Source organism: Aulostomus chinensis, chromosome 9 (genome assembly GCF_037954235.1).
Source record: "Aulostomus chinensis isolate RoL2024-O1b breed Wild chromosome 9, RoL_Achi_v1.0, whole genome shotgun sequence".
Taxonomy (NCBI): Eukaryota; Metazoa; Chordata; class Actinopteri; order Syngnathiformes; family Aulostomidae; genus Aulostomus; species Aulostomus chinensis.
In genome coordinates, this window is record NC_141328.1 from 11,924,997 (window position 1) to 11,951,541 (window position 26,545).

At 43.9% G+C, this 26,545-nt stretch overlaps 2 protein-coding genes across 9 annotated transcripts; one reads left to right on the top strand and one right to left on the bottom strand.

The window, feature by feature from the left end:
* Positions 1–1,857: 1,857 nt before the first annotated feature.
* LOC147255817 (uncharacterized) lies at positions 1,858–11,384 on the bottom strand. Of its 7 annotated transcripts, none has more exons than XR_015117719.1 (8): positions 11,282–11,384; positions 10,328–10,407; positions 10,147–10,206; positions 5,883–8,207; positions 5,397–5,493; positions 4,505–4,606; positions 3,400–3,559; positions 1,858–2,409 (listed from the first exon to the last, which is right to left on the bottom strand). XR_015117719.1 is itself a non-coding variant. In XM_086212649.1 (8 exons), the coding sequence occupies exons 5-8, from the start codon at positions 6,100–6,102 to the stop codon at positions 3,538–3,540; spliced, it is 441 nt and encodes a 146-aa protein (XP_086068775.1). In that variant the 5' UTR covers positions 6,103–6,127; positions 7,138–8,207; positions 10,147–10,206; positions 10,328–10,407; positions 11,282–11,384; the 3' UTR covers positions 1,858–3,537. The 7 variants fall into 7 exon arrangements, 5 of the variants coding, with proteins under 5 accessions (XP_086068775.1, XP_086068774.1, XP_086068773.1 ...); XR_015117718.1 differs by having other exon boundaries at positions 1,858–2,412; XM_086212649.1 differs by having other exon boundaries at positions 1,858–3,559; positions 5,883–6,127; positions 7,138–8,207.
* A 1,309-nt stretch (positions 11,385–12,693) lies between these two features.
* Positions 12,694–22,914, top strand: LOC147255818 (uncharacterized). 2 transcript variants are annotated; one of them, XM_086212652.1, is made up of 4 exons: positions 12,715–12,788; positions 15,733–15,885; positions 16,216–16,480; positions 21,535–22,914. In XM_086212652.1, the coding sequence occupies exons 2-4, from the start codon at positions 15,795–15,797 to the stop codon at positions 21,710–21,712; spliced, it is 534 nt and encodes a 177-aa protein (XP_086068778.1). In that variant the 5' UTR covers positions 12,715–12,788; positions 15,733–15,794; the 3' UTR covers positions 21,713–22,914. The 2 variants fall into 2 exon arrangements, 1 of the variants encoding a protein (XP_086068778.1); XR_015117720.1 differs by lacking the exons at positions 15,733–15,885; positions 16,216–16,480; positions 21,535–22,914 and adding an exon at positions 13,282–15,723 and having other exon boundaries at positions 12,694–12,788.
* Positions 22,915–26,545: the final 3,631 nt, after the last annotated feature.

The window sequence follows — 26,545 nt, forward strand, 5'->3', positions numbered from 1 at the left end:
ATCTGATGTATTCATGTATACACATCATACATGCGTGTTTCCATGTACTATCATGTGCCTGTTGGAGGGATACACGGTCATACAAATCCATCCATATTCACATATAGGCATCCTACATCATTCATTCCCCTCGTAGATGTGAGGACGAGAGTCCTCAAAGGGGGGATTATGTAGTAGCGTAATGTATGGTTTTATATCAAAATTCATGATTCTCTGTGTGTCTCATGATTCTGTGTGAGGAGTAGAAGTCCTTTAGTTCAAATCAATAATTTAAATACACATGCACAAATCTGACCCAGACATACTGGCGTTTCAGAGTCTGCGTGATATTGTTGGGATTCAGAGCCCATGTGCTGACGACCACCATTTTCTTCCTACCTCTGTTCTGAGATGGGACAGGACAAAGACTAATAAAACTTTCCTGCCAGCCACCAGGTTGAGGTGTGGCAATCCTCTTCAAAGGGGGAAAACCACCACTACCCAGCCAACATTTGTATATGGGGCCCTTGTGGGGCACAAATGGGCTAAAAAGTGGGTCCCACGTGGGAATCTAAAATGGGTCCTTTGTGGGATTGTCCGCGGGTTCCATAATGGCCCCATACCAACTACCCACATGGGTTTCATGTAGGATTACACTGGGTATTGGGTGGGACCCAGCTGGGTAACATATACAAGACCCTTCTCAGTCCCAGCTTAAATTTCTATGTGGATACAACATGGGGGCTACATGGGTTAGAAGATGGGTTACACATGGGTCCTATATTGGCCCTACACCAATTACCAATATGAGTTTCATGCAGTATTACACATGGTTTTGCATGAGCCCCAGCTGGGCAACATATACAAGACCCATCTCAGTCCCAGCTCAAAGTTCAATATGAATACAACATGGGGCCTACATGGGTTAAAAGATGGGTTATATACATGGGATTGTACCTGGGTCCTATATTGGTTTCAAGTGGGGTAACACTGCTCTTTAGTTGGAGCAAAACTGGGTCACATACGGAAGTAGCATATGCACACACCCTCATTAGCTTATACAAATCTCCCAACGAAAAACAACATTAAATACGTAAATATTTTTTTATTTTAATTATCATACATAAGCAGATTCATCACAGAGAATATCAAATACAAATAAAAACTGAAAACGGAAATCAAAAAAGCTTATCTTTTTTCAAGCAAGTCAAGAACATTACAGTAAAAACATTACAAACTGTATTTGAATCAGGTCAATTGGACATAAGGAACAAATTAGGTGCAAGATTAAAGGGAAACCACCGTTTTATCTTTCATGGTGAGAACGCTGCCAGCTTGCAGTAATGTAAGTTGTGACGTCACTGGGTTGGGTTGCTTCACAGGCCTGATGAGAGTCCCCGTGTCTGCATCACAGTGAGAGATGATGGCAAGAGACAAGACTGGTGAGTCAAAGGAGAAGAGAAGACGCAAGGAGGGCACTATCGTATTGCTCCTGGGTGTAAAAATGAGTTTTACAGAGTTCAGGCCGAGCACAAAACAGTCCATTTTCATAAACTTCTGCTGAAACAGAGTGTGTTCCGTTCTTTCAGTGTTGCCAGCCAGCGCAGCAGTATTAGTAGTATTAGTATTAGTAGTTCTCTGTTTCAGCAGAAGTTTGTGAAAATGGACTGTTTTGTGCTCGGCCTGAACTCTGTAAAACTAATTTTTACACCCAGGAGCAATACAGTAGTGCCCACCCCGGCCCCCTTTGTCTTCTCTTCTCCATCAGCTCACCAATCTCCATCTTTCACCCTGTTGTCTCTTGCTATTATCTCTCACTGTGGTGCAGACATGGGCCCGTGAAGCAAACCAACCCAATGACATCACAGCTTACAGTACTGCAAGCTGGCAGTGCTCTTGCCACAAAAGATAAAACTGCGGTTATTTTCTTTTATATGTTTATATTTGTCAAGTTTATTTTAAAATTATTGATAAGAATATGACTCGATCTAGTAAATAATATTAATTTGCTTGACTGCTTCATTTCCCCTTTAAGAAATTCTTGTCATAAAGTCTACTGGTAGAATTTTCTCAAGAACGAGAATGGGCATCTTTTTCCATTCAGTAAACAAAAAATATCAAAAGTACAGACTAGGTATTATGCTTTGTAATTGTAATTACAATTTAAATGGTACAGAAATAACAGAACTCCAAGTCACAACCAACAATTAAAACAATTGTGTCCATGAAATAACAAGAATTTAAACAAATACAAATGGGAAAAAAGACAAAGGGAAAGTCAGACCACTGCTGCTTTCTACCTTACTCTGCAGAGTCAGACACACCCGACCTTCTAGATGCCCTCTGCCCAACTCGGTCCCTTGCTCCGGTAAACCATTTTGACAGTGCCTTCTCAGCTTCTTGCAGGTTGACCTTTGATGTCATTGCATTCTTCTTAAGTGCGGGGTTAGGGTTAGAAGAAGTTAAGAAGATATGGTATATAGTTTTATACAAATAGTACCTTTATGTAGCTTGGCACAATCAGGACAATGATAAAAAAAAAAAAAAGCTACAAAAGAATGGGACAGTTAAAAATTTGTCAGGAAGATGGTTAAAGTATATGTCCCCAATATGTAAGGAGTATCATAGAATAAAAACAAAGCTTGAAGTGGGAAAATAAAATTTTGGTCCCCATATCAAAGTATGGCACCAGCATCTCAAAACCAAACAAACTTTCATGGAAGGGTAGGAGTGCTCAGGAGTGGCAAGGAACTTGAATAAACAGGCTATCATTCTTTTAAGGAGAAATTTATTGATGTTTTCAAGCCAGTCACCACTTTAACTGAAGAATTTCCCGTGGAAAAAACTGAATTTTACTATTGGTTTTCACATATCCAGGCTTGAAAATATGATGTCAAACTTGATTATTTGATGAAACCGACTTTGCATATAAATTTGTGGTGCATCGTCTCTGATGAATTGCTCATCAAATGTGCACAAAACTTGCAGTACACTACAACGCTTTCAAACGTTGATATCAGTCTTATATCACAATACTGCTGATATACTGCCCAGACCCTTTACATGTGGAATGTGTCAGTGTGCCAAAACTGTACAGGCCAAAAAAACAATGTCATCAAGGGAGAGGGACAGATACTAAGCAAGACCAGACAAAACAAGATCAGAATGCTCAATTAAAAAGACATTGAATTTACTTATTTTCATTAAACAACAGAGATCAACTTGCATATTTAAAAAAAACATTGAACTACTTTTTACCATCTGAGAATCAAATTTAGGAATAGATTATGATCTAACTCAATGAACAGAATTGAAATCAATGAAATTCAAACAATACCCAGTATGCACATACTCACAAGGCTATTATTTAAGTTCAAGGAAGTATTAAAAACTAACTACACTAACTTTTTAATTACTTACCATACACAACATTGAACAGTTGCAGGTCTTTAAACTTCTTTTTCCCGTGACGGCCAAACATATTATATTCCATTGCCAGCCCGTTTGATAAGACATATTTCATCATTCTTCGTGTAGCATCATCAACACTTGTGCCCCCTACATCTGCCACCACAGCAACCTATGGACAAGAGCCAAAAAGAGAAAAAAATGCATACATGGATTACAAAGACAATAAGCTATAAAGAGTTGACCATCAGTCTCAAAGTCGTCTAGACATATAAAGTTGTAGCCTTAATATGATTTAGTGTAATGTTATACATATTAGTAGGACCTGAAATTAAGCACAGAATAGTGGTATTATGTACCATAGTGCTTTCTAAATCTTGATGACGTTAGGCCACAGATTAAACCTGCCCAGGGACTACAGATAAAAAGTAGCTCACTGACTAAGTCTTGACACGTCTATATTATTGTGGAAACTGGAATATTGATTACTGTGCAGTGCCTGGTAAATAAATTCAGCTCTGAAATTTCCTTTGAACAAAAACTGTTTAGGAGTACCAAATATTGGGCCTAAGTCAAGTCTCAAGTCTTTTGAGGACAAGCGTCAAGTCCAGTCTCCATCTCTGTGATGTACATTGTTGCTTCAAATAAAAGTGTCAGCTAAATAGAGGAATAACATGTAAACTTTACAACAGCAGACATTAAACTACGATCCTCCAGCTTCTCTTCGAGATCCTCAACTTCAGCTTGCGTTTTCAAAGGTAAAACCACTCCTTGGGGAACCTCTACCACCGATCCATCTTTCCTCTTCAAAAGAGCATTTATCATCCTACCATGAATCTGTTGGGTCTCCTTCACTTCTTCCAAAACTGTTAGAATTTTTGAGAACATGGCTTCACAAGTGGGGTGGGCAACTCTCTGGACAGTGGGGCTGGTGACTTGATGGGCAGTTGGGATAGTGACCTGATAAATGGGGCTGGCAGATAGTTGAGTAGTACCAGTAGGGCTGCCAATTAGGGTAGTGGGGCTAGAAAATTGTCGGGGAGTACTAATAGGCCTGCTAGTGCTGGGGCTCACACGGAGGTTGACTTGGCTCATCATCTTCTACTTTGCTGCTTACCCAAGGGGTTGCTCTGGGGGAGTGGGTGGACGGAGATCCTCATCAGAAGAGGAAGGCTCACTAGGGCTGCTTGCTTGTCTCAGGAAGAGTTTTGCACTTTTCCTAGAGAGGATAAGCACATTATACCTCTCACATCTCATGATTTCATGGCAATGAAGATCATAATTTTGGATTTTGACTCTATATGATGAGAGCTAACAACCAATCACACATGAGATATAAACACAACGGCATGTCAGTCTTAAGTTTTTGACTTGCATGTCAATGTACACTCCATTTTCTACCACAAAAGAAATAAAAGTGTAGTTTGAGAGCTACCAGTGACGAAAGTGAACACAAAAGACGGGGAAAAAAAGGAGTACCAAGGGACAAAAAGTGATAGAGAAACTACTGAACTCATGTTATCCTCTGGTGAGAAAAATGTGTGATGTAAGTGACTCCATTGTCCATTTCTAATGGTAAGTAAAGTGACAGTGGATGCTAATCAGACTTCTAATACCATCACCAACTACATATCTGCGTGCACAGACAAGGCTTTCTGGGAATGTCTTTAAAATAAAAGTTTTCAGGATCAATGTAAAATTCATGGTATGCTGTGACACTTTTGAAGTATAAAATTGATTTTCCACTGCTCCATTGATATTAATAATTTGTATATGCTACATAAAGACACTAAATCCTGAAGTTAACTAAATGCACCCTTAGATTTCTTCAGGCTTTATTAGTCATAAACACTGGCTGTATTTTTGAGATGTAGATTATTAAAAATATTGATAATTGTAAATATGGCAAAATCATTGCAGCCATTTTTTGTCAAATTGCAGAGCCATAATTTATCCTATTATTTATAAAAGAAATGACCTATTACCTGCTTTCTCAAGCAAACACCTACTTTCTTTTTCTCTTGCCTCTCATGCCATGTTTGGTGTTGGTCAGATCCGATGAATACTGGGCTCGTTTTAGCTTTGCCCTGGCATCTTCATAGGTGGCTATAAGATGCAGTGACACAAAGTAAAAGAAGTAAGGCAGGAAACAGAACTACATAAGCGATAAACACAAAAGCAGTATTAACTGTAGAAGCAGATGTGTCAGATCTTATCAACCCAGAGGTAGTGTGTTAACAGGCTTTCTTTCCAACGAAGCAAGTACACCTAATATAACTAATAAAACATGTAAAGACTACAATCAGTTGAACTAATGAGTCACGCCAGGTGTGATCGTGGTCAGTTTGAATGAAAACCTACAGCTACAACAGCTTGTTCTGTTAAAACAATCCTGTCATTATGAAAAACTGATATAAAAAAGAACTTGTGGGGTAAAAGGAGCATTTAGGTCAGGAAAATAGGGCAGTAGTTAGTGTAAGGACAATCAAAATTACCTGCATTTCCCATCACACGCACATTACACAGCAACCAGCTGGCACCTGGGGTTGCGCCCTCTTTCACGGCCTTGGTTACATTGGTCACTGAAGGTGGTGGCCACCAGCACAACTTTCTTTCACTGTCCGCAAACCAATTAGACGAAATGATGTCCACCTTCTTGCAGCCATCATTTTCATCTACTTCGTCGACAAACTCCACCACACTGAATGACGACATCCTGCGAAGTTCATTGAGTTATCTGCTGTGAAGCAGAGGCAAAGACACAAATAATGTATCCTGAAGAGGCAATAAAAGCAGTGGTTTGGTGAAGTCCGTCACTGGAGCACTGGCAAGCTGACCAGACAGTTTTGAAAGCAGACATATTCCAAGAGATGTTGAGTTAATGGGGTAGTTGTAAAAACAGGCCCGTCTCAAAAAGTTTGTACACTACATGTGTTCCTCCATCAAACTGCACAATGTTCTGTACAACTGCAACTCTGCCCTCAAGTTCAAAACAATTTGTACTACTGGAGGTTGAGATGATTGTGTCTTTGTTTTTATATATCTTATACTGAACACATGAATGCATGGACAATTCTGTCACCATTGCCCCAGATGCATGGGGCTGTTTAAGTTTAGCTGACGCAGGCATCTCTTCAGACATGCAAGGAAATAACTGCCTTTCACAGACACGCCTGACAATTTGTTGCACAGGATGCTGTGGTTTTCTCACCATTTTTTTCAACTGTCCCAAATAATTCTCAAATGGAAAACATGAAACAGAATCTAGGGGACCATACTTTTCAGCATCATCTGCTAAATTTAACAGATTGTGCGTACTGTTAACTAAAACATTTGTACCATATATTTTTGCAAAATTGGCGACAAAGCATCTTAACAATTTTTTGGCATAACCACAGTACTCTCTACAGAGAGATGACAAAAGTATTCTCACAGCTGATGACAAAACCAGAAAGTTTTTGTACTGTTGACGGGGCAGTCTTTGAAAAAGCACAACTGGTCCTGTATATAATAAAAACTGCCTGAATTCTGTAGCCTTCCATTGGCTGTACTCAGACAAAGACCGTGGCTTTCTGGAGAAGCTCCGTGGCAACATTTCTCTACATCGTTTCAAGTGATCAGAGATGGTGGATAGAACAGAAGATGGCACCCGACACTGCAATGGCCCCTTGAACCACAGAGCAATCAATTTACGGACAATGCCCAAACACACTAAATGCATATAGTCTAAAGGAAAAGAGGAAACCATACCAATGCCGAGCCCATGGAGCGGTGATTTAGAGTGATGGTGGTCTTCATCAGTCATTTGTTCAAACTGAGTATCTGTCCTTGGACTAGAATCCATGTCTGGAAACACAACTTTACCATAAACATAAATGCCAGACTGTGTGCAACGCTCACAAGAACTGTAGCCACCATGACCTTTGACACACTTTAAAAAAGCTCTTGCTGGAGTGTCGCAAATAAAAGCATCAGGAAGAGGTACTTTGAAGTGCTTGTCATTAAAACTTATACCAGTTGCTGTGATAGCTTTCAAATCCTCCACAAAATCATGCATGTAGTCATGTACTGATTCCGGTTTAGGGGGACCTGCATATACACCTATGATAAACACATTTGATTTTGGCAGTTCAACTATTTGACCTAAAATAGGCCATAGTTGCATATTTGAAATCCTGAAGAGAGGCAATCCATCAACATTCACATGAACAGTCAATGTATCTGTTGTCAGTTCATGCTCATTGGTTATTTTCAGTTCTGAAACTATTGCACTTGCAAGTCCAAAATTGTAGTAGCTTCCCTGTCCCAACAGTTTGACATCACAATCTTTCAGGGTATTTAGAAGTGTTCTAGGATCCTTTAGTAAATCAAGACCTAGCTCCAAAAGTATGCCCAAAAGCTCTGACAGTGCGGAGTGAGAAATATTTTGGTTAGTTGCCCATTCAGCCAGTTTCCTCTTAGCATCTGAATGAGGTTGTGTTTCAGCAAAATCACAGCTGGAATCTTCATCAGGGTCACTAGTCATGTAGTCATCAGCTTCACTGTCTATGTCAAAATTCAGATCTACATGTTCATCAGTGTTGGCCTCCACATCATCTCTGCTATTTTGCACCATCTGGTCCACACAATCAGCGTCAAAATTTAGATTTACAGCTTCATCAGCACTGTTCCCCACATGCTCTTCAGTATTTTGTGTGGCTACGTCCACAGTCTGATCAGCCTGTGCCACAGCCTCCAAAGCAAGGCTCATTAAATGACGCTGCACTCGGACTTTGATTCTCCTCCTCCTAGTCCGTGAATTGCCAAGGTAGTCCATCACACTAAAATACACAGAGGAGACAATCATGTAGTGTTTCCCGCTTGGTGGGCAAACAATAACTATGGTAAGAACTATAGTTGATAACCAGTTTTGTGTGACAACATAGCTGGCTAGATTTTGAAGCCCCATAATGCAAGGAGATCCGGGGTTTGTTGAACTTGTTTCAGAGTACAGGCATAAACTGACACTGTCGGGTAGTACTCCGTAACCAGAGAAATGCTGAGGCTAATCACTTAGGATACATTGTTTTGTTTACATAATTAGGGTCCTCGGGACCTCTCGTTTGAATTTGTGGCTATTGCTAAAACATTTGTGGCTGCGGCCCAAGTAGTCACTCATTAAAAACACCTGTTTTAACTGAATATGATTTCACAACTGTATTTTTCATCAAGGTGTAAAATTAAATTGATCTCATTATATGGCAAAGCGGAAAAAAAATGAAAGAAACAAAAAAAATCATCAACATTGTCCCACAATATTGTTATTCACAATATCATAATTCCTTGTAACAGCAGCAGATCTAATATTGGTGTGTTTTTTTTAAGTGATACCTTGATTGCATGGTAACCTTAACATCTCTTACCATACTTTGCGAACAAGCACTTATGGAGCCTGCTGGAGGGGTTGCAGGCGAGGCTTGGTGCACCGATGGGGTTCCAGATTTTGAGGAGAGGAGAGAGGAGAGCAGCCTCAGTCGCTACCAGCAACACTGCTCTCCCTGCGGCTGTGATCGCACACTGAGACCTATAGATGAAAGTTCACCTGGAACTCCCAAACTGCCAGTAAGTCTGTTTCTCTGTATCTGTATTTTCCCACATAAACCTTCTGGTGTAAAAATCACTTAACCTTTAAAATCACTTCATACTTCATGTCATGCTAATTTAGCAAACGTGTTAATGTTCGCTAAGCTAGCTAGTGTAAGGTGCTTTGAGTCGTTTACTACAGAAACATTAACACTGACAGGAGGGATACTTCATTTGCTTCATATTCCTAAAAAATAGAGCATACATCACAGGTATGAAGAAATGGCTAAAATACCATAAACAAAAGACTGAGACTGTTATATGGTATTATATACTTTCTTATATTTGTGTAAATGTATAAACTGCAGCACCCTGAGGTCCCCTTCCTTCTGATTGACTGCAGTCCATCTGTAAATCCCAATTCCAGTAATAATTACTGTAACATCAATATATTGTGTTGGTTTATTAAGCTGTAGCGGAATAATGTCTGTGATGAAGAATCCCTCCTGTCAGTGTTAAAGTTTCTGTAGTAAACGACTCGGAGCACTTTTACACTAGCTAGTTTAGCGAACATTTGCATGTTTGCTAAATTAGCATGACATGAAGCATAAAGTGATTTTAAAGGTTAAGTGATTTTAACGCCACAAGGTTTATGTGGAAAAATACAGACAGAGAGAAACAGACTTACTGGCAGTTTGGGAGTTCCAGGTGAACTTTCATCCATAGGTCTCAGTGTGCGATCACAGCCGCAGGGAGAGCGGTGTTGCTGGTAGCCGACTGAGGCCACTCTCATCTCCTCAAAATCTGGAAGGGTGTTCTCAAGCGTCAAGGCCCCCAACCCCCACCCCTCCCCTCCACGTCAAAACACTGCCAGTAGGTTAAAACTGAAAAAAAGGAAGAAAACAAAACAAAAAAAAGTTGAAATTGAATACCTGAGATGCTAAAAAAGGTGTAAAAAAAACACAACTGAATATTGGCATTGAAAAACACATAATAAAAAATAGTGTTTTTTATGTTTATATTTTATTTTTCAACATTTTACAATGCTTGTTTCAGTGTCAATGCAACTCTTTCTACAATGCCAAGTTTCTTTTTCAATACCAAATCTTACTGTCAGTGTTGTGGCTCCATAACCCATGCTTTGGCTAACCAAATGACACAGTTAGCTACATTACATTTTAGCATAAGTTAGCTTACCTCCAGCAGAGTCACGGGGGAAAGTCCTAAGCAAGGTTGAGACACGACCAAAATGCTGACCTGAAAACGTTGATAAAACACGGGTATTGCAGCCTGTTAGGTGGCTTTAATTTGCATCATTTCTGATTGTTCGTGGATGTGCATGCACTAATATTGTATAAATAAGCTCATGTTACGTTACCTTCCCTCCCGTTACAGTTTTTCTCCCGCTCAAGTTCTTCTCTCACTGTGCTCAGCCCCCTGGGACGTCGGCAAACGTGTCTGTGTATACAAATCACGTGACAGATTTAAGATGACGTAGCAGCAAGACGCAGCCCCACCATTCCAACTTGTGTTGAAAGTGTGGATTTTGAAACTATTTACAAGTTTTTAAGTTGTGTTGATAGGTCAAGTAAATCCAGTGTTATGATAAACTCCATGTTTTTTCCTGAATGTTGTCGCTTCGGTCCCGGGTGAAATGATAAAAACAGCAAGACAATCTGCTCCAAGGCAGGTGATTCTGCAGAGAGTATTAAAGTGCCAAAAAAAAAACAAAACGGAAAAACACGACACTCCTTTCCTATTGGTCGAAAGTGCACCACATCAACCAATCACAAAATTATATGGTTGTAAAGTAAAGGGGAAGATTTGGAAGTTAGGAGGCGAGAGAGAAACAGCATTCTGGAAAGTGAATTATGATCAATTTCTGACATTTTGCATAAGGATTACATCGTCGGTGTGTAGTGTAGTGTAGTGTGTTAAATATGTAATGTAATGCTTTATTGTTTTGAGTATCCAAGTAACAAGGCCATTCGTGAATGTTATTCTGTAAAATCTTATTGACACTTCGGGGGTATTGCAGGATAAGAGATTAAGCAAGTAAATATTGGTTATATTGGATGAACTAAGCCTTAAGTAGGTCGCACAAAAGCAGGTCAAGTTTAACCGATTGTTTACAGAATTTCCATGATTTTTACATCATTTGAGATCATCCTGCATCAAGGCCCCCAACCCCCACCCCTCCCCTCCACCTCAAAACACTGCCAGTAGGTTAAAACTGAAAAAAAGGAAGAAAAAAACAAAAAAACAAAAAAAAGTTGAAATTGAATACCTGAGATGCTAAAAAAGGTGTAAAAAAAACACAACTGATCCTTACATTTTGTTTTCTGTTGCCAGGTCCTTTTCTGTCCAGACAAGTGTGTTCTTTATGAAGGAGGGCGGATGAAACGGAGCATAACATGGGAAAATTGATTCTACGTAACCTGAGTAAATGCACTTCTGTGGGCCACATTAAAGCAAAAAACACAACTATTGATCCGTGGTCTTGAAAGGTCATCAGCTCTGCATCCTTTATTTGTAATTATGACAGTTCCTGTGAATTACTGTTTAAAAAGTGTACACTTTTGGGCTACTTACTCATTAAGCCAGTTCGCTATTGTCTGCCAGGCTTCTTTTTTTTTTTTTAACAGTGCTACTGTTCCCTTTTTGTGTATTGAAAGGAGAAAATGTTCATGATTGGTGGGTAACTGTTGGGATTTCTTAGCATTAATGAATATTATTTAATGTGTAAGCTCATTGCAGTCATGTATTTCTGAATTTAAGAGAAGAAGGCTAAAAGCTCTTGAGGACAATGGATTCTCAACACAATGGAAGATCCTGTAGAGTTCAGTAATGAAAAGGATATGCATGGCTGTGAGTAAAGTTATAGAAAAGGTTATGAAATGTGTATGCGTCTTAAAATGTCTGGAGTGTAACTGTTTAAACGGAAATAACAGTAGGTCAGGAGTCAGCGACAGGCTAGCAGACAGGCTGGTTTTCTTTCTCCTCTCCTCTCCTTGCTCTTTCTAAGTCTATCACTATAAACAGGAAGCAACATGCATCTGGTTGAGCCACCCATATTGTGACAGAGAAGTATTGACTAAATTGTCAAATGGATTGTTTTCCTATTTCTACAATATTACATCTTTCATTTATTCACGTTATGAAGAAGCAGCTCTGTTTATCATGTGGGACCCGCACTACAATGCCCATGTAGGTCCGACATGGTCTTACCAGTTTCAGCCCATAAACATATAAGTACAAATGTGTCCTATATGGGGCCACACGGTCCTACCATATTCGACCCATATTACAGAGCCCATTTAGGTCCTACTTAGTCGTTCAAGTTCCACCCATGCCCATTTAGCCCACATGTATCCTATATGGGGCCAATAAAGTTAGCCCAAATGATGCTACCATCTGGGACCCAGGTGTCATAACCCATATAGGTCCCACATAGCCTTCCCGGTTCCAACCCATGCCCATTTAGCCCACATGTATCCCTTACGGGCCCGATATAGTCAGCCCAAATAGGCTTACCATGTGGGACCCAGGTGAAGAAACCCATATAGGTCCCACATAGTCTTCCCGGTTCCAACTTATGCCCATTTAGCCCACACGTATTGTAAATGATTGTATTTATTTATTTTAAGTTTACTCTTGTTTATCAAGTGACCCTCTAACGCAGATCAGAAGTCCGCGTAAACAGTTAAAGCGCGTCAAACACGGAAGTGCGTCAAACACGGAAGCGCTCAAAACACGGAAGTGCGGCAGAGAAACGGTGCGAAAGAGAGACAGAGTAATAAGTTTAAGTTTCATTCTACAACTGGTCAAGGGCGCACACGGTAAATAGCTTTCCTTTGTTCTGTACTAACTTCCTGTTTGATGTTAATAGTACCGAGTGGTTATGTGAAACGTGAATTTGCATATCAATAGTCCGGTTGCATTTCATTACTGTGCAGCTAGCTATTTTGCATTGTAAGCTATTGACACATTAGCACATGATCCACTTTAAATGCCATTTGTGCACGACTTGAAGTTTGGTTTGTTCTTTATTCACTACAAGAGTTGAATTTCACTGCAATTGATGTAGTGAGCTAACAGTGTTTACAGTGTGTTTAGAATTTGAATTCCTATTGCTTACTAGTATATTTGTATTTTTTTTTGAAAAGGAGACAAGTTATAGGATTTAAATCTGTAGCTGTTTAATTTGTGTAATTAAAGAAAGTAATGTTTAGAGGTTTATGTAGTCTAATTGAGTTTCATTTATTTGAATATAAATCTGCTGTCTGTCATTACAAATATTCATTGAGATTTTCCATCTCATTTTCCTTTTAGTTTTCACGGTGTTCAACGGTGCTTAAACCATACGACAAAGAAAATAAATGCACTTTATTAACATCAGTATGAAGCGTGGAGTCAATGATTGGCCAGGAAGTAGTTACACGTATCCCTTACGGGCCCAATATAGTCAGCCCAAATGGGCTTACCATGTGGGACCCAGGTGAAGAAACCCATATAAGTCCCACATAGTCTTCCCAATTCCAACCCATGCCCATTTAGCCCAAATGTATCCCTTATGGGGCCCATACACTTAGCCCACTTCAAGCCCATGCCCAGCTGGTGCCCATGCAGCCCGGGGTTAGCCCATATGGGGTCCACAGGTACATGTTGGCTGGGTAATTGGCTGAGAGCCCAGGGGGTCCCCGCTACGTCATCATCAGCGGCGGACCTATAAAAGCAGACGTACTGCCAAAAAGCTTCGCTTTTTCCCAGGTACGCTAACTTCACCAAGTAGCGTCTGCCGAAAGGGAGCAACCACCACGTCTCCCTTTGCTCCTCTCTCTTGTTCGTGGAGCAGCAGTCTACAACTCGCGGGACGAGTCAAGTCCACAGACTTTCACTTTCAATTCAGTCACGTGACCGCGGTTCTCCTCATCCCCAAACACGGAGAATCCGCGCATCCCTTCCTTTTGACTTTGTTTTGGATCCAAAGCAGACAGCCCGCACCCGCTGATCTCCTCTACCCTGCAGAAGGACGCAAGTTTTGTCGGGACGTGTTGCTCAGGACAATTCCCCGACCCGGTCGACCGCGGAGGCACGCATCCGAGCCAAGGAACGGACCCTCTGCAAGCGCCATCTCCATCTCCGCCTCGGAGCGGAGCAACGATAGTAAGGCATTAATGTGTCTGGGCAGAGATCGTAGTCAAGAGTGTAACAGTAAACGCTGCAAGTGAACGAGCCGCCGTGCTCTCATCACTGTATTACTGTCACTGTGTCGTTGTGCTGTGTTAACTCTGTTGTGTCAGACGGGCCGCCGGGCCCTCAGCATCTGATCATCAAGAGTTATCACTGTTTGGTTTCCACAACCGAGCTGAGTTCATGATCGGTGGCCGTCTACGAAGTCGAAAGAGCTGTAACCTCGTCTGTGGAAGCGCACGTACCAGACTTGGTCGAAACCGGTACGCGCGCACACGGCGAGCGGGAGCGAGCTCTTTGTCTTTGTCAGCGCCATTTAATCTGAATCTACAGCAAGGTAAGATCTTTCCTTTCCTCCCCCACTCTGCTACCACTTTTCACACCTCCACACACGTGACTAGGACTTTGCAGCCTCCCTGCCCCCCTTCTTCCTACTCAGCAGAAGTCAGGGCGGCCATTTTGGCTCTATTGTCTTAGTCCGCCATTTTGGGTCAGTTATCCTGAACCGCTCAGGTGCGCACGCGCAACCTCTCTTGCGCTCTCTCTCTCTCTCTCTCTCTCTCTCTCTCTCTCTCTCTCTCTCTCTCTCTCTCTCTCACACACACACATGCACACACACTTTTGATAGAAGTAGATGTTAGATAGTAGTCCGTAATTATGAAGCTATACCTATTGATTATTGCTGTGTTAATTGTAAAATTAATATTGTGATAATAAATGTGTTATATTTTGCAACAATTCGACTCCTGGTTTTATTGTGTGTGGATTGAACTTTGATTGCTGGTTTGATTTGGTCAGTGCTTGGAATCACACCTTCTATTTGACTGAGACTGAATAGACCTGATAGTAATTGATTTTAATTAAATAATTAATTGTTTAATTTTAATTGATTCAATAGCTGTTGAATTTGGCCAAGCAAATTTGACAATTTGCTTACCTCACCTTTGAGGTCGATAACAGAGTATTGGCTGTTCTCTGATTCCAGGGTGGTGCCCCGTTAATAGATTATATTGTAATAAAAAAAAAAAATTTAAAAAGGGGGAGGGGGGGCGACACTTCTTCTGCCACTAGATGGCAGTACCTGTGACCAAATCACAACTGAAGCACTTTTGCGCTTCCTATGGAATTCTCCTTAATTAAGTTGAAATTCTTGCTTGTGTTGCACGTCGCTTTGGACAAAAGCGTCTGCTAAATGAAATTGTAGAATTGTAATCATATTTAATAATTGATCATTTTCTTTATAGTTTAATGTAAGATATCGCCAATCCTCTCCCCTTTTAGGAGCCCCAACATTTTGGTGCCCCATGTGAGGCCTAACCCCAACAATATCTTGTAAATGACCTGGTCGGACTGAACACAAACACGCACACACGCACACACACACACACACACACACACACACCTAGTCTCAAAATACATGTTTCTTTGGCTACAAAAGACAGGTGGTTAGGGCTTTCGGGGGCTTTTTCTTGACAGAGGATAGTTCTGCTATTCTATGTTGTAAACTGTAATACTCTGAGAATAAAATCCCGTTGGCTGTACTCAATCTCTCTCTCTCACTTTGGTCTATTCTTATACTTTGTCACCTAGGGACGGGTTGAGGGTCCGATCGATCAGAGATTCAACTTGTATCTTCTCCATTCTCTCCAAAAATGCTGAGTGATGCCATTTCACAATCCGATTCACCACTCACCGCTCTCTCTTTTTTCTTCCTCTTAGATTTGGATCCTGTGGGGATTTCAGGTAAGTGTTGTGGCGTCGGTTCAGCTTCTTAATTAATAAGGTTATCTATTTCCTTGAGTTGGTCGTCCAAACAGTTACGTGCATAGGCATGCATTGTATTTATGAAGTTTTTGTCCATATCCATCACTACGGTATCTTGACCCACTCAGGTAGCTCCACCAGACGCTGAAATGTTTGTTGCGCATGTGGGGAAGGAATCCGTTTGTTGTTTGGTGCTTGTCCCAAAGTCAATTTCTGAGCAAGTTCATTTACTTTTTTTTCCCTTAAAAGCTGAGATTTAGTTTCAGGGATGTAAAATTTTTCAACTTTTATTTTCTGGTCCTGCTGCAGAGCTCTTGGATCAGGATGCCATGCTGCTCCTGGTCAGCAGGAAGTGGTCATCTCCAGGTGATTTTAAAGTTTCCGTGGAGAGCTACATGCAAAAATTGACCAAGCCGAAGAAAGGGTTATCGAGGAGGTCCGCAAGTACAAAGACACAGCCCCCTAGCGGCTTGGCGGTGAATTGCAGAGCTACGCATTCCCTCGACGCAGAACTTCGAATGCTGAACGACGGCGTAGAGTCTAGCAGTAGCAGTAAGCGGGGACAAAATGGAAGGTTTGTGCAATGTGATTGGCTGACTGTGGTAACTGACTGACAGCTGTGATAACAAATAGAAAACTACTAGGTATAAATGAAACAAAACTAAGAAGGGTTGGCCTTTTCAACAGCCGCCCCCAGATTTCTTTTGGAAATCTGCACATTATCATAAACGAAGTCAATTTTATTTATATAGCGCCAAATCACAACAAAAGTTATCACATGACACTTTACAGGTAGAGCAGGTCTAGTTCCACACTCCTTCAATGAATTTACACCCAACAATTCTCCATGAGCAAGCACATCCTGCAACAGCGATGACAAAAACCTTCCTTTTAACAGGCAGGAACGTCAAGCAGATCCAGGCTCAATAGGGACGGCCTTCTGCTTTGACCAGTTGGGGGGAAAGAGAGAGTGGGGCAGAGACAAAGACAGATAATGGAGGAAGACAGATATGCAGAAGGAAAGAGTGGGACAGAGATAAAGATAGACAGAAGGGAAGAGACTGATGGACAGACAGGGACGTGAGCAGGTGTAGCTACGGGTGGTAACTTGAGCCTCTTCAGGTCTGCAGCCTCCTCCAGCAGCACCCGGGATCTGGGATGAGGGAAGCCAAAAGGCTCCGGAGAAGAAGCCAAGTTAGTAATACGTATGACTACGATTTATGCATGACAAATATAGGAGGACAGAGAGGAGTAGAGAGAAGCCCAGTGCACCATGGGAGATCCCCCAGCAGCCTAAGCCTATAGCAGCATATTTAAGGGCTAGCCTAAGCAGCCCTAACTATAAGCCTGATCAAAAAGGAAGGTCTTAAGTCTGCTCTTAAAGGTCGAGAGGGTGTCTGCATCCTGGACCGAAACTGGGAGATGGTTTCACAGGAGGGGAGCCTGATAGCTAGAAGCTCTGGCTCCCATTCTACTTTTAGAAACTCTAGGAACCACCAGTAACCTTGCATCCTGGGAGCAAAGGGTTCGAGCTGGATAATAGGGATCTATTAAAAGTTATAAAAGTTCTCTAATTTGGAGAAGCTTCTAATCGGAAAGGACAGGAAGGTGAAAGATTCAAACCACTGGATGCATGTAGGTGCGGTCTCCAACTGGTACTTCCACAGTCCTGACTTGGTCATCTGATCCAGGGAGGACTTGTAAGACTCGTCCCACAGGCCAGCGTGCTCAGGGTTACTGTGGGTCTACGTCATGACCATGGTGCCAACCTGGAGATCTGGCGCTTTTGTCTGCCATTTCTGACATGCTTGGAGACCAGGCAGGTAGTACTCCAGGAAGTGCTTCCAGAAATGGTCTGCCAGCAACTGACTGTGAAAGTTTCCTTCAACTCTCATTCTCCTCCCCTGAAGTTTGCCCCCTGGTTGGACAATAGCTCCTCGCTGAGCCACAAAGCCTGAGTGCCATCAGGTAGGAGTCAGCATCTATGCCACTGAGGAGATCAATATAAACTGCACGCGTTTTCATACATTTAAAGAAAATACCCCATCTCTTTTCACTCCTGCAGCCGATTTTAACCTTATATGGGCCGAAACAATCTACTCCACTAGAGCAGGGGTGGGCAATCATGTGCCATGGAGGGCCATGTTGTTGGAAGGAAAACCCGCAAACAAACACTTTAACAGGTGATTCATCTGTTAATCACCTGTAAAAGTGTGTGGTTGGAAGGAAAACCTGCATACACACGGCCCTCCATGGCACATGATTGCCCACCCCTGCACTAGAGTAAAATGCAGGCTTGTGGAGGCACAGTCTAGCAGGGGGCAGCTCAGCCATCCAAGGGATCTGGGGGGGGGGGGGGGGGGAGCCATTTCCAACAGTCTGTGCACACCCACTGGTGATGTCAGATAACTTCTCTGCCATGGATGACCCAATATTTCCAATGGACATCAGCGAATACTCACACTGGGCTGGGGTGGAACAATCTTTTGTCAAAGTCTTTGATGATCCAGTTGGGGATCAAGCACAATTGGGTGCATAGCATCCTGATCCAGCAGAGTACTGCTACTTAAGGACTCTCTACCCCTCGTTAGCCCCTCCCTCTTAGATATGATCAATGTGTTGCTGTTATCTGGTTACGTCCCACAGTCCTTTAAAGTGGCAGTAATTAGACCCCTTCTCAAAAAAGCAACCCTGGATCCAGAAGTTTTGGCCAACTACAGACCAATATCAAATCTTCCTTTTCTCTCCAAAATTCTGGAGAAAGCAGTTGCTAAACAGCTGTGTGACTTTATCCGTAGCAACAGCCTATTAGAGGATTTCCAGTCAGGTTTCAGGATTCATCATAGCACAGAAACCGCACTCGTCAGAGTTACCAATGACCTCCTACTAGCATCAGATGAGGGACTGGTCTCTTATTAGATCTTAGTGCAGCTTTTGATACCATTGATCACCACATCCTTCTACAGAGACTGGAACATGACATTGGCATTAAAGGAACTGCACTTAACTGGTTCAGGTCATATTTACTAGGTCGATCTCAGTTTGTACTCACTAATGATAAACCCTCGGAAACCACTGCAGTCACTTATGGTGTTCCACAAGGCTCTGTGCTTGGACCAATCCTCTTCACCCTTTATCTGCTTCCTCTCTGTCACATTATAAGGAAACACTCAATTAATTTTCACTGTTATGCTGACGACACACAGCTGTACTTATCAATGCATCCACATGAAATAAATCAGCTGACTAAACTGGAGGCCTGTCTAAAGGAGACAAAAACTTAGATGACCCTTAATTTCCTTTGATTAAACTCCAATAAAACTGAAGTCATTGTCCTGGGCCCAAAACATCTTAGAGACACCCTATCTAATGAGATAGGTACCCTGGAAGGAATTACCTTGGCCCCCAGGATGACCGTAAGGAACCTAGGAGTTCTCTTCAATCAGGATCTGTCCTTTCATGCCCACATTAAGCAAATTTCTAGGACTGCTTTCTTTCATTTACCAAACATTGCTAGGATCAGACACATCCTGTCTCAAAAGGATGCAGAAAAACTAGTCCATGCCTTTGTCACTTCCAGGCTGGATTACTGCAATTCCCTCCTATGAGGCTGCACCAGTAGGTCCCTAAAGACTCTCCAGCTGGTCCAAAATGCTGCTGCCTGTGTGTTGACGAGAACTAGTCGAAGAGACCATGTCTCTCCTGTACTGGCTTCTCTGCATTAGCTCCCTGTCAAATTTAGAATAGAATTCAAAATTCTCCTTCCAACATACAAAGTCCTCAACAGTCAGGTTCCTTCATACCTGACAGAGCTCATAGTCCCCAATTATCCAGCTAGAACTCTTCACTCCCAGGATGCGGGGTTACTGGTGGTTCCAAGAGTTTCTAAAAGTAGAATGGGAGCCAGAGCCTTCAGCTATCAGGCTCCGCTCCTGTGGAACCGTCTCCCAGTTTCGGTCCGGGATGCAGGCACCCTCTCGACCTTTAAGAGCAGCCTTTCCTTTTTGTGCAGGCTTCTAGTTGGGCTGCTTAGGCTGGCCCTTAGATATGCTGCTATAGGCTTAGGCTGCTGGGGGATCTCCCATGGTGCACTGGGCTTCTCTCGACTCCTCTCTGTCCTCCTATATTTGTCATACATAAATCATACTCATACTTATTACTAACTCATCTTCTTCTCCGGAGCCTTTTGGCTCCCCTCATCCCAGATCCCGGATGCTGCTGGAGGAGGCTGCAGACCTGAAGAGGCTGAAGCTGCCACCCATAGCTCCACCTGCTCACGTCCCCCATCTGTCCATCAGTCTCTTCCTTTTCTCTCTCTCTCTTTATCACTGTCCCACTCTTTCGTTCTGCATAAATGTCTTCCTCCATTATCTGTCTTTGTCTCTGCCCCGCTCTCTTTCCCCCCAACTGGTCAAAGCAGAAGGCCGTCCCCATTGAGCCTGGGTCTGCTCAACGTTCCTGCCTGTTAAAAGGAAGGTTTTTGTCGCCGCTGTTGCAGGATGTGCTTGCTCATGGAGAATTGTTGGGTGTAAATTCATTGAAGGAGCGTGGTCCTACTCCTGCTCTACCTGTAAAGTGTCATGAGATAACTTCTGTTGTGATTTGGCGCTATACAAATAAAATTGACTTGACTTGACAAATTGACTACTGTGCAACAGGCGGCCTCCCACTCGGATAAACTTGAACTGACATGCCCTATCAGTACTTTGATAGGAATTATAACGCCATCATGACGAGGTTGTGGAACAACAATTTCCTGCACACAATCAACCTTTTCTTACATACTATGTGCGTTCTTGTTTTCTGTGATGACATGCTTGTTAAAGGGGCCAGTGTGATAAAATCTGAAAATGTAATTAAACATGAGTATCTGTTTTTAAGGGTTTCTGTACTAACCCATTCTGACTAAAATATTTGATTTTGTAAAATACTGCTTTGAAAAGTAAAAAGTCAAACTCAAGCCCCAACAAGCCCCGGTCAGATGGCATGGTGGTATCTCACCAGACTTAAAAACACCGCCCACTGCGGCTGGCATCCTGTGAGAACACAGCCCCGCCCCATCCTCACACGTAGTCCTTATAAGAAACAGACGGCACCGCGCCACTCCACCGACTCCAGACCACGGCATCACGATCGGATCATCCCAGGGGATTTTTTTCAACGCCTTAAAGCAGACTCACCAGAAATGGCTACACATCCTGATGGTATGTCAGAGCATCGTGTACAACAGAACGGGCCAAAACGCAAAAATAAAAAGAAGCGGGTAGATGAGAGTGCTGCGCTTAAGTATGAGGAGGTTGTAGGGGGAGTTTTTCGGTATGTGTATAAAGTTAAATATGAAGACTGTAAAGTTTATCTGAGTGTGGGCGATGCATACTCATACGGAGTTGCACATGGCATGTCTATTTGTGATTGGCCACATGTTTATGATATATTGTGCGCGATATATTGAGTTTCACAGTAGCCCTAGAACGGGTTACACCGAGCTGTACATGTCCTGATGGCACAGCTCATCAGGACCCAAATCATTTCGAGCTTGTCACGATTGGTGCTGTGTTGTACCTGACAACATGTCTCGATAGAACAAAAAAAGGCCCAAAAGGATTTAAAGACTTTTTTTTTGTACAGTGGTGCGACATACCAGCTTTGTGTGAGGTGTTTAATGCCTTACAAGAAGTCATCGAGAAGGACACGGTGGCCAAAGCTTTTGCAGGAGTTAGGAAGCGCCTTATTTTTTGATGATGTATCAAATCAGACTGACGATAACGCATGTGACGGCTTTCTGCACCTCCCAAGGAAGCATTGATGAGATCCTACAGTGTGTAGGTATGTGGTACTTGTTCAAGGCAGGGGTTTTTGTAGACATTGTGTATGTGTTTTATTCATGTGTTAATTAGGGCCTGAGCCTGAAGGTACCCTATTATGTTTGCTCGGCAGAGCAACACAGTAGCAGCACTAAAAACACAAACACAATATACGCTTCACCGCACAATCACTAATGAGAGACTGTGGACAGTATACCCCTGGGTCGTTCATTTTGTTTTTGTTGTTGTTTGAATGTCATTCATTTTTGTCACTTATTTTTTATTTTAATTTTTATAATCCTCACAGGTTGAGTATGCATACATTACGGTTACACTTTGATGGTTAAGAAGTAATCTGATAATATCCAGAGTGAATTTTGTAGTAAGTAGTCACATTACCTTGTTTATCATTATATTCTGTGTCTGATCCATCTGTTGTGATGGGCCGCCCAGCGAGAGGCGGCCGGTGGAGGAGTTTTTCCTGGATTCAACAGCCGCCAGATTTTTTCGCCTCCATCAGGAAAGATGGACAGAGACTAAAAACATATTCATGATTCATGTGTACATTTGATCGGATACATTTTCATACAGGTACACCATACACCATATATACATTCTTCACCATTCACTTCCCCCGTGGATGGTGAGGACAAGACTCCTCAAAGGGGGGATTATGTAGTAGCACAATAAATGGCCATATACTCAAAAATTTATGATTCTCTGTGTTAGGTTGAAGAACACTAAGGGAAAGGACAGGTTTTGGCAAACACCAAGGAATATTACAACATTATCATCTCCTTGTTTGGAGTTGTTATTGAAAAGATATCGATGTCCCGGGAAATTACTCCCATGTTTGGAAATGTTACCGAGAGGATGTTAATGTCACCAAGAAGTTGTTAATGTTCCGAGAAGTTCATCAGACCAAAACAGGTATCAGTTGTCAGAATGCACACACACACACACACACACACACACACACACACACACACACACACACACACACACACACACACACACACACACACACACCAGTCCCGGACAGTCCAGCTCTCTAGAGTTGGAAGAGCATCTTGGAATGTACTGGTTGCAATGACCCAGACACACACTCACACATTTACATGCATATCCAAACCACACACACACACATTTGTACTCAAAATACACGCCTCTTTGACTATAAAGATAGGTTGATGAGATGTGAGAGGGGGGCTTCCTCAACATGGGCAACTTCTGTTTCTCTGTGTTGTAGAACTTGTGAGACTTTGAGAATAAAACCCGTCGGCTGTACTCTCTCTCTTTCTCTGGTCTATTCTTACATTTTTGTCACTTGGTGACTGGTTGAGGTTCCGATCGAATCCTCTATATGTCCCAGCCCCACCCAAAAAACATGAGGCAGCTCGTGCAGACGGGCCGGAGCTGGTTTTCACATACACACTGTAGATAAATTTATTTATATATTTGCTTAAACTGTAGATTAATCCATACATATATATTTGCTTAAACTGTAGTTAAATTTATACATATTGTGGCGAGCTCAGGTTTGAAGGAAGGAAATTGAGACGTAGTTGGGCCTAACAGGCAGCGCTGTGTGTTTATAACAGGAGCACTCATTTAATGGAGGATAAAAGGTTGCACATACAGTCACTGTGGAACAGGTACAGGCGCGGTGCTCATTAGAATCCCAGTCAGCAAAGGTTTAGCTTAGCAGGATAACGGAGCGGCAGGTCATCCTCCCGGCGCTGAAACTAACTCTGAATGCTAAAAACAATGCCTTTACCGCCAGTCACAAAAGTGAACCTTAACCTGGAAGTACTAACAAGAACTAAGGCACAAATACGCCCTCCCTAGGCCACCACATAGCCCCCACCTGAGGAGGTTAGTCACCCCCGACACCTCCATCACCCAATACATAGTCTCTCAGGTATCCGGGGCGCCGTCGGCTGCGTCCGGGCCTGGGCATGGCCGCAGTTGGCAGGCTGCTGGAAGGGCCACTGGGAGAGGGCAGTGGCAGTCCATCTGGGGTGCCCCCTGGGGCAACAGGTGAGGTGAGAGGCCGGTATGGCGCCAGCCTGTCGCAGTGTAGCACCACCCTTCTTCGCTTGCCTGGCATGCGAACCCGATACACTACTTCTGAAAGCCTCGCTTCAACCTCGCCCGGTCCCTGCCAGTGGCTACAGAGCTTGGGGGACAGTCCTTTCTTCCTAACAGGGCAATACACCCACACTTGGTCCCCCGTGGCGAACGCTCTTCCCCAACAGCGAGTGTCGTATGCTCTTTTCTGCTTCTGCCCCGAACTGGCTTGAGCATGGCGGGTGTAGTCGTGAACCACTTGGAGCCGGTCCCTCAATCTCCGGAAGTAGTCCATCTCGGTCCCTCCAGCGACTTCTGGTTCTGGTGGGGCACCAAAGACCAAGTCCACGGGCGTACGGAGCTCCCGACCAAACATGAGAGCAGCTGGGGTGCACTGGCTCGACTCTTGGACAGCTGTTCGATAAGACCATAGCACCATGGGGAGATGCCTGTCCCAGTCCCGTTGATGTTGCTCAGTGAGGAGAGCTAACTGCGTTGCTAGGGTATGGTTAAATCGCTCCACAAGGCCATCACTCTGGGGGTGCAGGGGCGTTGTCCTTGCTTTCTCAATCCCCAAGCGACGGCAGACTTCTGCGAAGACCTGAGCCTCGAAATTCCGGCCTTGGTCGCTGTGGAGCTCCTCTGGGGCCCCGAAGCGTGAGAACATCTCCTCCACCAGTTTCTCTGCAGTCGTACCGGCACTCTGGTCTGGCACAGCATAGGCCTCGGGCCACTTAGTGAAGTAATCCATGGCTACTAAAATGTACCGATTGCCGAAATCTGTGACTGGGAAAGGGCATAAGATGTCCACCCCTACCCGTTCCATGGGGGCCCCAACGACATACTGTTGCAGGGGGCCGCGTGAACGTTGAGTTGGCCCCTTTTTGGCAGTGCAAGAGTCGCAACAATGGACATGTAGCTCCACATCACACCGACACCCTGGCCAGTAGAACTTCTGCCTGAGCCGATAGAGGGTCTTTGCGTTGCCAAAGTGCCCTGCCCCCACCGAGCCATGCACCATCTTGAGAACCTGCGGACGGAGGTTGCGAGGAACCAACAACTGCAGAAAGCTGCGTCCTTGGTTTGGAACCTCCCACCTTCGAAACAACAAGCCATCATGGAGCTCGACATTGTCCAACTGGGAATGATAGGACTTCACCTCCAGCCCAAGTGGAGACACCTCCGTCCAGTCTGGATGCCGCTCTGCCTCCACCCAGCCTCGTACCAGGGAAAGCGATGGGACAGCTTCCTGCCCCTGCTGTAGCTGTTGTGGGGTGAAAGAAGACTGCCCCTCACTGTCCATGATGGTCTGAACCGCTGCCACTGATGGCTCCCACTGTCCTTTGTCCTCTTGTTGGTGGCAGTAGTGACAGTCTGCCGTAATGCACGGTCGTCGTGAAAGGGAATCCGCGTTGTTGTGCTGACACCCGGCTCGGTGCTGGATATCAAAGTCATATTCCTGTAGAACCTCCAACCAGCGAGCGACCTGCCCTTCCGGCTGCTTGAAGTTCATGAGCCAGGTGAGCGAAGCATGGTCAGTGCGGAGGAGGAAGCGATTGCCATGGAGGTAGGGGCGGAATTGGCGCACCGCCTGGACAACCGCCAGCAGCTCACGGCGAGTGACGCAGTAATTTCTCTCAGCCTGTGACAAGGTCCGACTAAAGAAAGAGATTACCTGTTCTCCGCCTTCCCCCTCCTGGGAAAGGACGGCCCCCACCCCCACGCCGCTGGCATCCGTGTCCACAATATAGGGTCGATGGGGGTCTGGGTAGGCTAGAACTGGGGCCGTGGTCATGGACATCTGGAGCTGACTAAAGGCAGTGGCACATGCGTCGTCCCAGACGAATGGCTGGCCCTTATTGGTCAGACGATGAAGTGGGATGGCGATGGTGGCAAAGCCCTTGATGAAACGTCTGTAATAGGATGCAAGCCCCAGGAAACTTCTTAGTTCACTGATGCTAGTGGGCATTGGCCAGTCCCGAACGGCCGCCACCTTAGTCGGATCAGTTGCTACCCCGTCCGCACTCACCACATGGCCCAGAAATGTTGTCTCTCTTGCCATCAGTTGACACTTGGCAGGATTCAGCCACAGCCCTGCTCCCCTAATGGCAGTGAACACTTCCGCCAGATTTGACATCGCCTCGTCAAACCCCGCCGCGTGCACCAGCAGGTCATCCAGATAGACCACACAGCAACTCCGGGGCACATCCACTAGCACCTTCTCCATCAGGCGCTCAAAGGTCGCTGGTGCATTGCAGAGCCCGAATGGCATGACCCTGAACTGCCATAACCCTTGTCCAATAGTGAAGGCGGTTTTTGGTCTGGCTTCTGGGGCTAGCTCCACCTGCCAGTAGCCACTGCGAAGGTCCAGAGAGCTGAACCAACAGGAGCTGGAGATGTAGTAGAGCGCATCATCGATCCTAGGGAGGGGGTAAGAGTCCTTTTTAGTGACAGCATTGAGGCGCCTATAGTCCACACAGAACCGTTGCTTGCCGTTTTTCATCTTTGTCAAGACCACCAGAGCTGCCCAGGGGCTGTTGGAGGGCTCAATCACTCCAGCTGCTGCCATCCCACTTCTGACACCAATGTGGCGAGCTCAGGTTTGAAGGAGGGAAATTGAGACGTAGTTGGGCCTAACAGGCAGCGCTGTGTGTTTATAACAGGAGCGCTCATTTAATGGAGGATAAAAGGTTGCACATACAGTCACTGTGGAACAGGTACAGGCGCGGTGCTCATTACAATCCCAGTCAGCAAAGGTTTAGCTT

What these genes read in the sequence shown, in the direction of transcription:
- LOC147255818 (XM_086212652.1), top strand. Translation starts at nt 15,795, where the DNA reads ATGCTGAGTGATGCCATTTCACAATCCGATTCACCACTCACCGCTCTC. An exon ending in GGATCCTGTGGGGATTTCAG is followed by an intron (nt 15,886 to 16,215) that starts GTAAGTGTTGTG and finishes GTCCTGCTGCAG; the next exon opens with AGCTCTTGGATCAGGATGCC. An exon ending in AAGCGGGGACAAAATGGAAG is followed by an intron (nt 16,481 to 21,534) that starts GTTTGTGCAATG and finishes TTTTTTGTACAG; the next exon opens with TGGTGCGACATACCAGCTTT.
- LOC147255817 (XM_086212648.1), bottom strand. Translation starts at nt 6,102, where the DNA reads ATGTCGTCATTCAGTGTGGTGGAGTTTGTCGACGAAGTAGATGAAAAT. An exon ending in AGAGGCAAGAGAAAAAGAAA is followed by an intron (nt 4,607 to 5,396) that starts GTAGGTGTTTGC and finishes TATCCTCTCTAG; the next exon opens with GAAAAGTGCAAAACTCTTCC. An exon ending in CCCCCAGAGCAACCCCTTGG is followed by an intron (nt 3,560 to 4,504) that starts GTAAGCAGCAAA and finishes TCTTGTCCATAG; the next exon opens with GTTGCTGTGGTGGCAGATGT.